This window comes from Crotalus tigris, unplaced genomic scaffold (genome assembly GCF_016545835.1).
Source record: "Crotalus tigris isolate CLP2741 ecotype Arizona unplaced genomic scaffold, ASM1654583v1 scf7180000019173.45859301935:6455823, whole genome shotgun sequence".
Classification (NCBI taxonomy): domain Eukaryota; kingdom Metazoa; phylum Chordata; class Lepidosauria; order Squamata; family Viperidae; genus Crotalus; species Crotalus tigris.
The window spans coordinates 886,495-903,705 of NW_024097414.1; the positions used below are offsets into that span (position 1 = coordinate 886,495).

Below are 17,211 nucleotides of genomic sequence, written 5' to 3' on the forward strand. Positions count from 1 at the left end.
AAAAGGGGTTATTCCCAGGGAAGCTTCCTTGAGCTGGAGAACAAGCAGTGTTTTTTTTTCAATAATAATAATAATAATGAGGAGGAGGAGGAAGAAGAAGAAGGAGGAAGAAGAAGGAGGAAGAAGAGGAGGAGGAGGAGGAGGAGGAGGAGGAGGAGAAGAAGGAGAAGGAGAAGGAGAAGGAGAAGAAGAAGAAGAAGAAGAAGAACACCTGGCCATTGAAACTGCCGATTATGGATGAAGCGTGTAACAGTGGTACCCATTGTCATCGGGGCACTGGGAACTATGTCCAAAAACTTTGCAAAATACATCAAGAAACTGCAGCTTCCTGCAATAACTCCAGCAATATTATAAAAAACTGTGCTACTCGGAACATCTTATATTTTAAGGAGGTACCTGGTTGACACCTAGGATGCTGGTAGCAACCCGTGTCAACCATCAGTGCCAGCCAATTTGAATGCTCAGTTGACTGAGGTTCATGTTTAATGAATAAAAGATTATTATTGTTGTTGTTGTTGCTATCATCATTCTCCTCCTTCTCTTTCTCTTATTAGTCTTTCAAGGATCACGTGTATCCACCCCATCGACTCCAAAGAAAGTTCGGAATGGGCCAGGGGAAGAGGGTTGGACTAGAAGACCTCCCAGTTCCCTTATTCCTCTCTGTTCTACGTTCTTGAAACTCAGCAACTCAGGAAAGCCCTTGTTGTTGTTGTTGTTGTTGTTGTTGCATCCCCCAGCCCAGGCGGTTCATGAAGGAAAGCCCCATCCCTGGGCCGGGAAGGAGGCTCCCCAGAGACCCCCTGCTCAGCCTCCCCTCCGGGAAGAGCCGGCGCCCGCCCGCCGCCGCCGTCTCTGTCTGCTGCGCCTGTGCGCGCAGGGCAGGAGCGCCGGGGAGAGGAGGAGGAGGAGGCGGCGGGCGGGCGGGCGCCGGGAGTGGCCAGTGGCGCAGGGCCGGGGCGAGCGGGGGTGGGCAGAGCCGGGCGAGGGAGCGCCGGAGAGGTGGCGAGCGAAGCCGAGGCCGGGGGAGCATCACCGCCGCCGTCCTTCGTCTGCAAGCGGGCCGGCCGAGCAGGTGCGGCGGCGGCGGCGGCGGCGGAGGGGAGAGCCCGGGCTGCTGCTGCGGCGGCGGCGCCTCCGCCAAGATGTTGGAGATCCAGCTGGACGATGGCGGCGTCGGCGGCTACCCCGGGGACGACTACTGCTCGGGCTCGGTGATGTCGGAGCGCGTCTCGGGCCTGGCCAACAGCATCTACCGCGAGTTCGAGCGCCTGATCCGCTGCTACGACGAGGAGGTGGTCAAGGAGCTGATGCCGCTGGTGGTGACGGTGCTGGAGAACCTCGACTCGGTGCTGACCGACAACCAGGAGCACGAGGTGGAGCTGGAGCTGCTGCGGGAGGACAACGAGCAGCTGCTCACCCAGTACGAGCGGGAGAAGGCGCTGCGCAAGCAGGCCGAGGAGGTGAGCCGGACGGGCAAGACCCCCCACGGCCATCCCTCCCCCCCCCACCGAGGGCGAGCCGGAGGCCCGAACTTGGCCACGGAACGGGGGTGGGAAGGGTGCGAGGCCTTTCCGGCCCTCTGACTCGCGAGCAGAGCCGCAGGGCTTCCCCTCCGTTGCATCTGAGCATCCGTCCATCCTTCTCATCGGATCGGAGCCCTCAAAGGAGAAGCAGCTGCTTTATTATGCTGTGAGCCTTCGTAATCTTTGCCCCCGTTCTTTGGGCCCGAGCTCCAGCTATTCAGCTGTTTTCAGCCTGGCCTGTGTCTGAAAGAGGGCTCTGGCTCCTGTTTCTCTTAGGGTGGATTAAAATTAAAAAAAAAAAAAAAATGAAAGCAGGCTTAGAAAAGCATTGGATGAGGTGGCCTAAATCTGGAGGCATCTTGGAGCTTGAATTGGTTGGGAATTGGCTTTCCTGAAGGGCAAAGAGGAGAGAGGGTGACTGGGAAATCTTCCTTGATTTATGGAGAAAAGAAGGGAAAGGAGATGAAGTTGGCTTCCAATGAATAAATGGCATACTGGGGATGATTGGTTTTCCCCATCACTTTTCCCCCAAACCCCTCAAACTAACAGTTCTGGTGTCAGCCATCCCTTTTTCCTAGCTCCAGCGGGTCAATCATATTTCAGAAGTTTTTGCTTCTCATTCTCATCATCAACCTTGATCTGTTCTGCTCAAGATAATAGGAACTGTCATCCAACAGCTTGAGAGCCCCTTTTGGTCTAGTAGTTAAGAGACCAGGTTAGAAACCAGGAGATGGTGAATTCTAGTGCCGCCTTAGGCATGTAAATTGGCTGGGTGACTTTGGGCCAATCACCAGGAGACCGTGAGTTCTAATGCCCGCCTTGCGCATGAAAGCTAGTTGGATGATTTTGGGCCAATCACCAGGAGACCGTGAGTTCTAGTGCCCGCCTTGCGCATGAAAGCTAGTTGGATGATTTGGGGCCAATCACCAGGAGTTGGTGAGTTCTAATCCCACCTTAGGTATGAAAGCCAGGTGGGTGATTTTGGACCAATCACCAGGAGACCGTGAGTTCTAGTGCCCACCTTGCGCATGAAAGCTAGTTGGATGATTTGGGGCCAATCACCAGGAGTTGGTGAGTTCTAATCCCACCTTAGGTATGAAAGCCAGGTGGGTGATTTTGGACCAATCACCAGGAGACCGTGAGTTCTAGTGCCGCTTTAGGCATGAAAGTTGGCTGAGTGACCTTGGGCCAGCCAGTCTCTCTCAGCTCAGCCCACCTCACAAAGTTGTTGTGGGAAAAATAGGAGGAGGAGGAAGTATCATGTATATTCACCACCTTCAGTTATAAAAAATAATAACAGTGGGATTAAAAAACCCTTACAAAAATCAAAATCAGAGGTTGCTAGATGTGGGAACTCTTGGTATATTATGACGGCATTCATCCAAATGCCTTTTTCATCCCTCTTGGCAGCCAACCAAATAGATTGGCTTGTCCCTGTATTAATTCCTGTCTGAAAACTTAATAATTTATCTTTGGAGGACATCAGAAAGTCACCCAGCTGGTCTTTTGAAAAATACGTTTTATCTGTCCCAATTTTTGAAAATATGCTCTCTCTTTTTTTCTCTTCTCTAGATTTTCAATTTCAGAAGTTTAGCTTGCTTCCTAGCAACTGCCTTTTCTTCCACTTAGCATGTGGATGTACCATCCATGCCTTTCTTAGCCTAGTGAAAAGAACGTGTTGGGGCTGATAAAAATGCCAGCAAAAATATACTTTCAATCATTGCATGGAATAAAAAGATACATTTGTAAACATAGGAAGAACCAAATACAAAAAGGGCTTTATTTGGTGGTGGCAGGTGGCCAGAAAGCACATCTGAATAACATAGTAGATGCACTCGATCTGCAAGGATTTCTTGGCCCTGCTAAATTATGTGAAGTGCTATGTGAATCCAGCCGATCCAGCAACTTGGATTTTCTTGTTGAGAACAAAAACCAAAATGGAGTTACAAGACTGAATTCAATTCATGTGACCGATTCATTTAGTGTGCTCTTCTTAATATGTTAAGCGAGTTCAGATACTATTAGTTGCGAGCAATGGTTTCAATTTTCATGTGCCATGCAATCTTCATCAGATTCTTATTTTCTACACACCGTGTTTAGGCAATAAACACGTCTGGCTTTGGTGAGTGAATATATTTGGGACTTCCGAGAATCTTCAGATTGCTTTCGTACATCATGTTTATCTTCTAAAGTCCTCCAATTGCGTTCTGCAGTTTTGTAGATTGGAGTGTGGTTTTGATTTCATTATTTTAAAATGTTGCTTTATGGATGATGTCTTGCTGAGATGGAAGGCTAGGAGCTTTAATGTGGAAGATGGTGCTGTCAGGATGGATCTTTTTTTTATTTTTCAAGATTCATCTTTCTTGGATGTGTCTTTCTATTAAGTCAGCGGGGAGGCCTAGTCTCCCATTGTATTTCTACCCGTGGTGTGGCTTGGACTGTGATGGGCAGCTGTGCATTGAAACAGAAATGAGAGCTCCCAAATAATTACATCCCCATTTCTGTAAAAGCACTTTTGTGGCTAACGCACTCTGACAACCACTGAATTGCAAGTGTATTAATACAATTCCTTTAATCTTGCCCAAATTAGAAACAAATCCAATTTCTCATTCTCGACAAGTTTCGGTATATTTTTATGGCTGTGATCTTGCTTTATGTGAGGTAAGCTCACAAAATATTATCATCATGCTCCAGGAAAAGTCAAAACCAGTGGGATTTACCTTCTGTATGGGCATGTGTGTAGGCTTGTGTTATTGAGGTTGTGCTGATTTCAAATAACCATGTTAAAAGAGCTATCTGCTTCTTTGGATAAGACAATTAGAGACATTTGATGCTTTTTGTTTGGGCCAGGTCTCTAGATCCTAAGATTAGGAAAGAATTGGTTGGTTGTTACAAAATTATGACTATTACAGAAGTACAGAAAAAGAATGAGTTGCAAGGTGTTTTTATGTTACCTGGGTAAACACCTTAGCATAAATAATCTGGATATTTTGGTTTTTGTTTAGTTTATACTTGTGAACTAAAAGTATGTAAACCTATCAGTTATGGCTTAGTGCCATGTGCCTGTGCAACCATTATGACTCAATGAACCACGGTTAACATGAACTACAGCATAGTGGGAAATATGAATCTATGGTTTGTCAAACAGGTTTTTATTTGTTAATTTTTGCAATTTTCTGATGGACAGTTGTGAGAATGGTAGAAAAAAATAAGTGAAGTTGTGGTAGAAGAGGGGTGTGAGATGCGTATCTCCCCCAAATCCATAGAAATACACATAAAATTGTCCTGAATTGTTCTGAATTTTCCTGCTTCCTGAATTGATTTTTTCTAGGATTTCCTCTTCCCCCAAACTACCAGAGCAGAAAAGAAACCAACGCTGTGTGCTTTTCTCTTCCTTTTTTTCTTCGTGTGAACTAGGAAGGAGCTTGTCTTGAGATGTTTTCTCAAATTACTTTCTTGGCCCAAGGTCAAGCAACTTTTATCTGGCTTGGCTGTCCTCTTATCCTTCAAATCCATTTCCTTTGCCCTCTACACAAAGGTGTGTATATCTATTACAAACATTAAATTCCTGAAATTATTGATGGGGAAAGAGAATCTGTTAATCCGTGCATACTATACACATCTTTATTCACCTCAATGTCTGTATAGCAGAGTCTTCCAATCTAAGCAAATTCCAAATATGCTTCTTGAGGAATTCTGGGAGTTGAAATCCATACACTTCAAGCTGGAACTGGTTTAGTTTGGGAAACCCTGTTACCTATATGACCTCTACTGTCAGAATAGAGTAGATTTTAAGCCTTGATCTAATTTGTTTGATTTTGGCTTGGCTTCATAAATTTCACACATTTCAGTAAATCACGATTAAGCAAACCTAGACAATTGGGAACAATTTTGGTATTCCGTACAGTCATTGTACCTATTTAAAGCAATGTTAATTACTGGGTTGAGTTGCAGTGTTCTCAGAGATGTCCAGTGCTTTTCCACTACTTGGTCTAGCTAGAGACACCAGATATTCCACTTAGAAATTACACACACACACACACACACATACACACACACCAAGAAAAAAAAGCTTATTAATACTTGTTAATTTGTGAAACTGATTGCCACTGACATTTGAGAGAGGTCAAATTTAGAATGAGTTTATGCCTTTTGCCTATTTAGCAGCATATTGTTTAAACAGGAATATGGCTGTCTGGGACACAGCCAAAGGATTTTCACATCATCTGCTACTAGATTTTTTCTAAAATCAAAATATGTATTGGATCATTTTATCTTCAAAGTGTATACAGTTTCCACTGAGCTGTAATCCCTCCCCAACTAGGCATTTGCAGCTTATGACTTAAATAGGCGGAAAAGAAATAAAACTCCGGGGTGCTGAGACTCTGTAATAAAAGATTTTAGCATGGTTTGGCTTTGAATGATAATCACGTTTGTAGACATTGGTTCATTTCCACTTCTTTGCTAGCATAAAATTAGAATTATTCAGGTAGTCAAGATCTCTGGATTGGTCTGTTTTTATTAAGGATACAGTAGCATCATAGACTGATTACGAATACGTTGTTTTTACTATGTTACTATTTTGAAAACTAACTTTTCTCCAAGTTTCCAGCCAAAGAAAGGACAACAGAATAGAATTCAGTATTTTACTGACAAAAAATAAAGAGACCATAGGCATGTAATAGACTAGATTCCTTACCGTCTCCTTTCTCTGTTGGAACTTTCTGAAAGCCAGTGATGGATGTTAAACAAGAGTTTTTGTTGATTACTTGCCACTTCCCCAAATTTATCAGATGTAATCACTCTGTCATGTAAAAACAGTGAAGAAAAACAGTGTCATTCTGTCTGATCACAGAGCAGTGTCTTGATGGATGTTTTTCCACTAGGTAGTGTAGAGCAGGGGTCCCCAACCCCCGATCCATGGACCAGTACTAGGCCGCGCCATGCCGGCAATCGGTCTGCACAAACAAGCAAAGCCCCATCCACAGGATGCAGGCGGCATACAAAATCACGCCCCCTCTGGTCCACGGAAAAACCTCTCTCCGTGGAACTGGTCCCTGCTGCCCAAAAGGTTGGTATAGAGTGCTAAGAAAGGTTACAATTTCAAGGTGCTGGTTATCAGCTTTAAAGCCCTACGTGACTTTGGGCCAGGCTGTTTTGAAGGACTGTCTCTCCCCTAATACATCTACCCAGCCCACCAAGATGGGAAGGCAGGGTAAGTGACAAGGGGTGTACATCTGGTGGGACCACAAAAATGGGCCTTCTCAGTGGTGGCTCTTCTTTATGGAATATCATTGTCCCCAAGGTACAGGTGGCCCCCACCCTGTTGCTTTTTTCAAAGGGCCATTAAAAACATGGCTTTGTCAGCGAGCCTGGGGCCCTGAATGGAGCTGGAGCCAACCCAGTGGTTGATTTGATTGTGTTGTTGCTGTCATGGAAACTGAGGGATTGGGGGGGGGGTTAATGGGTTTTTACTATCTGATGGATTTTTTTTTTTTTAAAGAAATTGTAAATTTTGATGGGCGGCTGTGAAACTTCATTTAACAAATAAAGGGGAAATGGCAGAGCCAGAGGGGAATCAGCCGGTGACACTAGAATGGTTCAGCAGGGGGTCCCAACAAATGAAACCAAGATGAAATAGAAATCGGTAATGCAAACAGCCGGTTTTATAATGGAGACTTTTGTACCAGCATAAGGAGTGGGGGATAGATCGATAATGGGGAACTGGCCAAAGTTATGCAAGGCCTAAAGATTGTAGATATCTGTTACCGTCTTTGTGTTTGCCTTCGAGTCTGCATCCAGCACTGCAGAGAAAGGAAGAAATGTTACAGTGCAGACAAAGTTTTTTTCTGCAAAGCCAAAACAAAAAATAATAATAATATTTTTTTATAAAGAACAAGGCCTCAAAATACTGATTTGTTCCGATGACACATGCTTAAAAAACATGCATTTTCATAGAAAAAGTGCACTATTTGTAAGAAGAGACCGTCTTTGAAATGATGACAGCTCGTAGTAAAAAGTCACACTTTATCTGCTCACTTCACCCGTTTCTGTTATTTATGTCTTTAATAGAAATTCATTGAATTTGAAGATGCACTGGAACAGGAAAAGAAAGAGTTGCAGGTTCAGGTGGAGCACCTGGAATTTCAAACACGGCAGCTGGAGCTGAAGGCCAAGAATTATGCCGACCAGAGTGAGTAAAGCCGTTCCCAGAACTTGGCTATTCTACTGCATTCTGTATAGAGATTTTATTAAATTTGGTTGGATTTCCCTGGGTGCCTCATGAACTGCATCATGACAAACCCCTGGTTGGCTTCAGAGATAAAACATTTACTGGAATGTAAAAGGTTCCTGCTTCAGTGCCTGGCCCTCCAAATAAGTTTGCATAGGGAACCTAATCCAAATCTGTATAAAGAAGCCACTTGCATTAAATCAGCCTGTGGTCTGACTAGGCTCAGGGTGTGGCTATTTCTAGCTTGATGTAAAAGTTCAGAGACTGAATATAAGAAGTCTACCTGAAAAGTATGTGCTGTATCAATTAAGCCAGTGGGAAATCCGGGCACTACCTATTCTTTTGTTCATTTGTAATTTTATAACAAGGCCTTGGGAGTAAACCAGAGCAAGCTTGAAGACGTATTCTCATTCCATTTATAAAGTTGTTAGTATCATCTTTCTCAGAGTGCTCTGTTTCTCCTCAACCCGCTTTATTTTCTTTTTAAATAATGAACAGTTTCCCGGTTGGAGGAGCGTGAATCTGAAATGAAGAAAGAATACAACGCCCTACACCAGCGGCACACAGAGGTATCTCCTCTTTACTAGGAGTGGATGAAAAGTTGATTATTATTATTATTATTTGGAATGTACAGATCTAGGAGTAAATGACAGCAGTAACCCTAACTCCTTTCAGATTTGTGGGACTAGGTTCCCATCTTCTCTGATCTTCTGTTCTAGTGTGGTGGGTATTGGGGTACGATCATAGCTGGAAGTTTGTAAGTTCTGGTTCTGCTGTATAGAAAATCCAAAACAATTATTATTATTATTATTATTATTATTATTATTATTATTATTATTATTATTATTATTATTATTATTATTACTATTATTATTATAAAAGAAAAGCCATTTTCCAGATCAGTTAAAATGTTGGACTCTGGGTTGAAAAGCCATTTTCCAGATCAGAAAATGTTGGACTCGGGTTGGACAATTCTAAAGTGGAGTGGAAATCCGGATTAAGTACTATCTTTCTTTTTCTCCCCCTTCTTCTGCAGATGATCCAAACCTATGTGGAGCACATTGAGAGATCCAAGATGCAGCAGGTCGCTGGAAATAGTCAAAACGAGAGTGGTCTCTCTGGGAGAAGGTAGGGGGCCCCTTGGCTCTGCCCCCAAGGAAGTAGGGTTTCAAGGCGAAAACACTGTTCTGATCTTGCGTAGATGTTTCTCTTTAAGTAACTGAAATGAGCATCTTGGGAAGATACCTGAACCGGGCTGCATCCTTGAGCCTCAGCCATTTGGGAACAGGCTGGATTATGATGGTGGGACCCGCATGGGGAGAGAGTGAAGGAAAAATGCTTGAAATGCCTGTAGTTGTGTGACACAACATGTTTCACTGTCCCAGTTGGCACGGTCCTCGAAAAGCTGGTTTAGGCTTTTGTCTCCAGGGGTTCAGTACTTGGTCCAGATGTTGTGAAGCATGATTTCAAACAAAAGGATAGCGAATGAGAATGCATTTCGTATCACAGCAGAGTTAAAAAAAAAAACGATTTGAAAAGTTTGAATGTAAATTCCTTTAAGAAGTTTCCCCCCCCCCCTATTTTTTCCCCCAACTTACTATTTCCTTCTTAAGAAGTCTGGCTTCTCTGAGATTAGAAACAAACATTTTAAAGTAGAGTCCCAGAGGCCAAAAGGTTGCAAATTATATTCGTGTCTTCCCCGTCTAGCTGAAGAGCTATAAAGGTTATGCACACTTTGAAAATAATTTGGAAGAAGGACTTGCTGAGCACGAGAGTCAATAAATCCCCTTGAAGTTAAGGCAACTCTTAAAGCAGCTGTACCTTTTTTTAGGCTTGCAAGAAAATTATAAAAGGGCCAGGCTCCTTCACTGAAGAGCTATACTTGTACAGGCAGTCCTTGACATATGACCACAATTGAGCCCCAAATTTCTGTGGCTAAGTGGGACTGTTGCCCAGTGAATTTTGCCCATTTTATGGCCTTTCTTGCCACGGAATCACTGCAGTCGTTAAATCAATAACACGGTTGTGAAGTGGAGGTGGCTTCCCCCATTCACTTCGCTTATCAGAAGGTTGCAAAGGATGATCACATGACCCTGGGATGCTGCAACCGTCATAAATACGAGTCAGTTGCCAAGCGTTTGAATTTCGATACCGCAACGGTCATAAGTGTGAAAAACGGTCATGTCGCTTTTTCCAGTGCCGTTGTAACTTTGAACGGTCACTAGATGAATTGTTGTAAGTCGAGGACTGCCTGTACAAGGTCAAAAGCTCTTCTGATTCAGTCATAACAGCTTACAGCCTGTGGTGGGGAATGGATCCCAATAAAAATTATTATCGGCACTCTCTGGCTTTCAGCTGCCTTATGTCTTCGGCAGGGACAGACCCCCCCACACACATAAAATGCGGTTATAAGTTACAAAAATGGGGATAGAACTGAGATTGAGATCATGGAGGCAGCAGGGCCATTAATTTCTTCTACATTGGACAAGTTGTCCATCTTTGGAACGAATAGATGGATGACTTGCTTCCGGGGAAGAGAAAAGAATGTCATTTAATTAAATCCCAATGGGCTGTGGGGATTGGTATCCTGTGTAAATCTTCTGTGACCCCCCCCCCCCCAACCAGTGTCAGGAGTCTTTTTCCTTCATCCCAGTCAGTGCATGTTCTTTTGGATTTGGCTTGGGTCTGGCTGTGCTTGTATTCCGCAGTTCCTGTTGCTTATCTCACCTCTGCATGTGGTTTGCACTGTGATTGTGCTCAGGTTTTTATTTTAGAAAAAGCGGGGACATATGGTACCCTTCAGCACGTAAGTGTGTGTATGAGCACAGAACATGTTCCATAACTCCTGAGGTTATTGAGGATAAGGACATTTTTCCATGTGATGATGGGACCACGCAGACGTGCATTTCTTGGGACTTGCTTCCATTGGAGTTTCTTTCTATTTGTTCAAGAAGCTTACCTTGTTTTGTGCAAGCCAAAAATAATACGGCAACAACTGGTTCAGACAGGCAGATTTACTACAGGGTGAGCACAGGGATCGAGGATCCCTTTAAGACAGTGTTTCCCCATCTTGGCCACTTGAAGACGTGTGGACTTCAACTCCAGAATTCCCCAGCCAGCTCCCAGAATTTTGGGACTCGGGAGTCCACACTTCTCCAAGTGGCTGGGAAACCCCACCTTAGGAAAATATTATTGGAGTGTAATGAGATATAAGAACATATATTTTTCTGGTCTGCTTATGAAATTTGAATTCATCCACATATCTTGTGGATGAGAGGAACTCCTGAGATTTCAAAAACTGTTTATTTTATTGAGTATGGGAGAAGCTAGGCATAGGATGCATTAGATCAGACATGTCAAACACAAGGCCCAGGGGCTGGATGCAGCCCGCGAAGTGGTTTCATGTGGCCCGCGAAGCCATCCTGGAAGCAGTGAGGGAACGGCCCCCTCTGCCTTGGCCCTGGCCCAGGCTGGCCGGAAGCCAATGTACAATTTTGTGGTGGCCATCTATGCTGAAACGCATTCAGTCTTAGCTTCACAAGGCCATCTGGAAACAGCGAGAAACCAGCCCCTGCCACGTCGGCTCCGCCCCCTGGGTGCATGGTCTAGGAGAAACTTATCCTAACTCTAAGAAGATGTTGATAGTTACCATTGGGACATATAAATGTGGAATGCTGATCATTAAAATGTGAAATAATATAAAGCCAAACTTAAGAGTCATCCACCCTGTTTTCTGCTCTTTTTTCATTCTTGCTCTTTTTAAAATTTTGAGTTTTTCTCTGAAACTTTGGTAATTTCTAAGCCTTTTGGGGAATTCACTGATGGAATATATACCTCTGCCCCCAGTAAATAAATTTCTTGAGTTTTAGATGAAGGCAATCAGAAGCCAACCTATGAACTTACTTGCTTACCCAGTTGTCATCATTAGAAGGAAGTTGGCAGTTCTTATTAGCGCATACAGTATATCTACCCATGTGTGTTTCCAGGTACAACTTTAGGAGACTTAGAGAAAACTATCAATCTGCCAGATGAAATATTATATTGGAAAACCATAATTAGAACTTCAGAAGTATTTATTTCCACATAAAAGAAACTGATTGATTTTGGAATGTTTAATCTTCTCTCTCTCTCTCTGCTTTCATCATCTAAACTTAGCTCCATTGGATTAAAAAAGAAATCATACAGAGAGAAATACATATTTATATATCCCTGGGATTATGAAGAGAGTTGAGCATTAAGGGTTAAGTCCAGTGTGAGTCTTCCATTCAAGTCATCTCTGTCCTTCAATGTAAAATAACTACATTATGAGATCTAGTCATAGATCTTTCACGTGTAACTATTATCAAGTCCCAAAAAAAATATTCTTATTTGTCCCACTCCTAAGAAGAAGCTAGAGCTAAAAACTATGATGTGTTCCTTATTTCTGATCTCTGGCTTGTTTCAAATAATTCTACTCCAACACAAGAATTCTAGAAAACTTTGGCTTACTATATTTTGCAAATGCTATACAGTTGCCATCTTCTGCCATGAAAGCAGAGACCATTGGTTGAATGATAAAAGCGTGGAATCAGTGTCGAAACGACTATTTCCAATCTTTGCAAAATGTCATATGCTGATGTACACTAAAGAAACATCATTTTTCTTCAGATAAGAGACCAGCAATGCAGTGTAGCTATACATATGATAGTATCATCCTTGCTTCACACTGTGCTTGTGAGACTGTGGGCCGGTGTGTCAATCTCTATTCAAAGGAGCATGTTATCTGAGCATGTCGGTGCGTGCTTGCATGACTTTTGCACTCTAATGGTTATTCTCTTGTCTTGCTTCTTGTGCCATTACCTCTCTTGTGTTGGCTGTTCTCTGTTTGTCACTTCAGTCACCACCCATCATGGAGAAAAAGGTAATTTGACAGACTCTTCCAAAGGGGTTGAGTTTTCTCTTATCATCATCATCATGTTCATCATCATCATGAAACCTCTGATCACCAACCATATTTTGCTGTTCTGTACTGTTTTCTGAAGATCAGAGAAAAACATTCCTGGGCCATATTGAGCACAAGTTCAGAGTGTGAATCAGGCCTGGTAGCCATACCTATCGCTTCCATATGTTGTGTTTAGAGTGTTGGGAGGCCTACTTGCCCCAGTGTCTGCGCTGATCATCATATTTGAAGTAGCAACAATAGGCACCGTTTAAAATGGTTCTTATTTAGATTGGTAAGATCTCAATTCTGCAGTATTGGGTGATCTTATACTATTTACGGAGATCCCCCCCCAGTTTTTCAGCACTGGTGGGGTGTTGCAACTGTTGTTTTGATGCCCAGAGACAAAAATTAACTGGGGTACCATAAAATATAGGGAAAAGATAATTCTTTTTTTTTCCCTAAGAAGGTTGTAAGAGCCCCTCTTAGCCTTCTGCTAGGGCAGAAGTCCATGTCCTTGTGTGACAAAAATGTTGGAAAGGAGAGCAGTTTGCAGATTTTGTTGACTACCCACTAGTCAATTACATTTGTTCCTACTCATCCCCTTAATCTGACTTCCTCTCCACAGGGCAATTTAAGGGAATCTCATCGGCCTTTATCCCCACTGTTTCTTCCAAAACCTTCAGTTTTACATTTGAAGTTCTGGTTTGCTTCTCAGTTGGATTCAGTCCCCATTTGGAATCAGTCAAATGAAGCTGAGTCACAGGAGGAGAAGTTTGACTCTCATTTCAACAATCTCCACTCTTATCTTTAGGATAAGAAAGAAATATGTTTATAAAAACCTGGTTGAAACTGGAGTTCATTATCGTATCCAAATCTCTTCCTCCCTCAAACAAACTAAAAACATTGGTGAGATAGGGCTGGAAAAGGGCACTTTTTTGTGTGTGTGGGGGGGGAAGTCACCTCCTCCCCACATAGAGCTCTTTGGAAGAACCCTCCTCCCTGTTTTTTTTTTGGCTTGGCTAGCAGAAGAGATTAGACAAAAATGATGTTCGATATTTAGCATTTCAACGTGCTTTGGCTGTGTATAAACCACATTCTCATGTTGGGTCATAATAGGATTTCTTGAGGAATTCCACGTTATTTGAGCACATCAGTTGTATTTTGCTAAACCAGGAACTGGAGAATTTATATTTTTGCCCTTCTACTTTCAACTTTGAAAATGACAGCAACTGGAAGATGAAACACATCCCCACTGGGAAAAACAAGGGAAAAAGAAAGGATAGGAACCAGTCTTGGATAGATTTATGCTATCTGACTTTCATTCTTATCTGTCAATCTGTCCTAACATAGTCAAGATGGATCAAGCTACATATTAAGTGTCTTATAGCACCCCCTTGTTCTTTCTATTGTATTTTTATCTTATTTCTGTGTCAAAGTATTTGAGTCATGGGCTGAGCTTCTCCTTCTCTTTTATTTTCATAGCAACTCAACTAGCTTAAATAGGATGTTACTGAGGAACTGAACCCAAGATAATTTCAAGGCTAATCAAGGCTCTGGATTCTTACTTGATAGCTCCCCAAATTGTTGTCCATTGCTTTTAGCTACTCTGCCCCAGCCAATCTGTACTTGAGATTGAACAGAGAAAGAATAGAATGTTCTGTGCTTCTTGTCATGATTTAATGAATATGATTTGGGGCCATTTTTCATACATTCTTTTGATCTTAACAAGATCTACAATTCAGTGGCAGAGCACGTGTTTCGTATGCAAAAGGACTCGGTCTACCTCCTTGCACTTCCAAGACAATCTGAAAAAGGGTCTTGTTTAAAATGCTGACAAAACCCACATGCCATTTAGAGCAAGACAAGCAACGTTTGTTCCTAAGGGCATGGGCAAGATTTGAAACCCATTTTTCAATAAGCCAGTTACTAGCAAGGTCAACCTGTGCCCCTCCTCACAGCTTCCTGGTGAAGAGAGTGGCAGAGAAAAAAATGGGAGTAAAGATGAAAGATATTTTCATCTAGTTTTGGTGGCATCTGAACCCAGCCTGCATCAGTTTGCTTTAGTCTTGTCCATCAGACAGGCTTTAACAGAAGGCAGCCCTCAACACACCTTGAGGATCTGGTCTCTGTTAAACGTGATTGAACTTGGTTAGTACTTCGATGGGAGATCATAATTCTAGTACGACACCTATATTACTGCTACTTTGTCTATTAGAATGTGATAGAAACCAGAATTATTTGATATCTAACAGCAAATATAAGTGCTTAGCTAAATGTCATTAACCGTGAAAAGCTAAATGGAAAAATCCAATGACTGAGCACCTATGTGCTGTTGTCAAAAAAAACTCATATGGATGCAATCATTACACCACCAGAAATTGCACCCAGTTTCGAAACTTGAGTTTATTTGACTAAAAAGAACTAGTAGAGCAGCTTGCTGTATGCCTCCCAAGATTGCTTTTCGTGAGATGGGTGGCTATACAAATTTGATTAATAAATACACTTGGAATAAGGAATATTCTTACCTTAGTGATCAGGAATGTGGATAGGAAAGATCACCATGAAGTGTATTTATTCCCCAAGTGCTGGTGTTGAAGATTTCAGCATCTAGATATTTTCCCCAACTAACTTGGAAGTTGTTCTTTAAATGGGAAATGGCTGCCATTGTGAGACAGTTAAATCAGTTACCTGATGCCTCTAAGACAGTGTCTCCCAACCTCAGTAGTTGCAGAGTCTGAAAGACACTGCTCTAAGGAATGATATGGAAGCTTCTCTGGTATGCTCATCTCCCAAGAGTCTGTTTTGTTACGAGCTGGAATTACAAGGATTCATTTCAGCTCAAATTCAAATAAGAGGCAGGTTGATATACAATGGATCCTAAAGAGCACTTGAATGCAATTTCTAGGGTCCTGGATGCTCTGTAAGTTTGGTGGTTTTCTTGAAGACGTTTCATTACCCAACTAGGTAACATCATCAGGGCTAGGTGAGAGTGGGCTTACCACTGATCATGTTATCTAATTGGGTAATGAAACAAGCTCAGAGAAATCAAGGACCCCACAGTTCAACCCTAAGCTACAAATACTCTCTTCTACTGAGCATGGTCTCCTGTTTGAGCAGGGCGTTGGACTAGAAGATCTCCAAGTCCCAACACTGTTATTCTGAATGTTATTTACTATGGCAAGTTTTTTTTTTAAATTTTGTTGCTTTTCATACATTCAAGCCTTCCAGGCTTCACTGACAATTTCCCCTCTCTTTTCTCTTGCTCTCTCATTCTAGCATGAAGAGGCGTCCTAATTCTCTGAACATCCCCCTCACAGATGATATGGTACGTGGGCAGGTGGGGGCCAAGATTGCCCCCGCAGTGGACCACTGGCACCTGAGTGACCTCAGTCAGCTGCAGTCCAACTCCATCTACAAGGTTTTTTTTACAACTATCATGGAAATGAGAGCTTCCCGCCTACTTGTTGAATTGTGTTTTCCATCAGGGGAGAAGGACCCTTTGTGTCTGTAACCCTTTGCAGCCTAAACCATTCCCCCCCCCCTATCTTTTTCTACCTTTTGAGGAACAGGCAACGTACGGCCCTCCTAGAGGTGAAACTCGAAAAATTAGAATATCGTGCAAAAGTTCATTTATTTCAGTAAGGCAACTTAAAAGGCGAATCTAATATATGAGATAGACTCATTACATGCAAAGCAAGATAGTTCAAGCCGTGATTTGTCATAATTGTGATGATTATGGCTTACAGCTCATGAAAACCTCAAATCCACAATCTCAGAAAATTAGAATATTACATGCAATCAATAAAATAAGGATTGTACATAGAACAATATCGGACCTCTGAAAAGTATAAGCATGCTCAGTACTTGGTATGGGCCCCTTCTGCAGCAATTACTGCCTCAATGTGGCGTGGCATGGAAGCTATCAGCCTGTGGCACTGCTGAGGTGTTATGGAAGACCAGGATGCTTCAATAGCAGCCTTCAGCTCTTCTGCATTGTTCGGTCTCACGTCTCTCATCTTTCTCTTGGCAATGCCCCATAGATTCTCTATGGGGTTCAGGTCAGGCAAGTTTGCTGGCCAATCAAGCACAGGAACCCTTTGCAGGTGTTATGGCTTAATTAGCTGATTAGAGTGGGACACTTTGAGCCTAGAATATTGAACCTGTACACAATATTCTAATTTTCTGAGATTGTGGATTTGGGGCTCAGGAATTCTGGGAGTTGAAGTCCACAAGTCATAAAAGAGCCAAGGTTGCCTATCCCTGGCCTAGGCCTTGTATTTGTAAGATCACTTTAGACTAGTGGTCCCCTTGCCTTGGTGATATTGTTGGACTCAAAATTCATATCTGTCTCGGCTGCTAGAGTTGATTGCTATTAACGCTGTGCAGTTGAAAGATAAGCAACCTGCTGTCCCCCAAATGTTATGAACTTTTGATTTAATGCCAAGGGTTAGTGGGAATTGTTCAGAATAAGCAGAGGACAATGAGTTGCTCACCTCCGGTTTAATATATTGGAGGGTTTTTTGGAGATGATGAAA

General features: G+C 42.7%; 1 protein-coding gene across 17 annotated transcripts in view; it reads left to right on the forward strand.

Annotated features, from left to right (window-relative positions):
- The first annotated feature begins 974 nt into the window (after window positions 1-974).
- Window positions 975-17,211, forward strand: part of MAPK8IP3 (mitogen-activated protein kinase 8 interacting protein 3) — a 49,964-nt gene continuing 33,727 nt past the window's right edge. For 8 of the 17 annotated variants that reach the window (XM_039360590.1, XM_039360594.1, XM_039360596.1 and 5 more), the window contains exons 1-6: window positions 975-1,460; window positions 7,596-7,716; window positions 8,254-8,324; window positions 8,792-8,883; window positions 12,632-12,655; window positions 15,953-16,094. In XM_039360590.1, the coding sequence (XP_039216524.1) occupies window positions 1,143-1,460; window positions 7,596-7,716; window positions 8,254-8,324; window positions 8,792-8,883; window positions 12,632-12,655; window positions 15,953-16,094 (768 nt within the window). In that variant the 5' untranslated portion in view covers window positions 975-1,142. The remainder of the gene's footprint in view (window positions 1,461-7,595; window positions 7,717-8,253; window positions 8,325-8,791; window positions 8,884-12,631; window positions 12,656-15,952; window positions 16,095-17,211) is intronic. The other 9 variants (XM_039360603.1, XM_039360605.1, XM_039360608.1 and 6 more) reach the window with 3 other exon arrangements.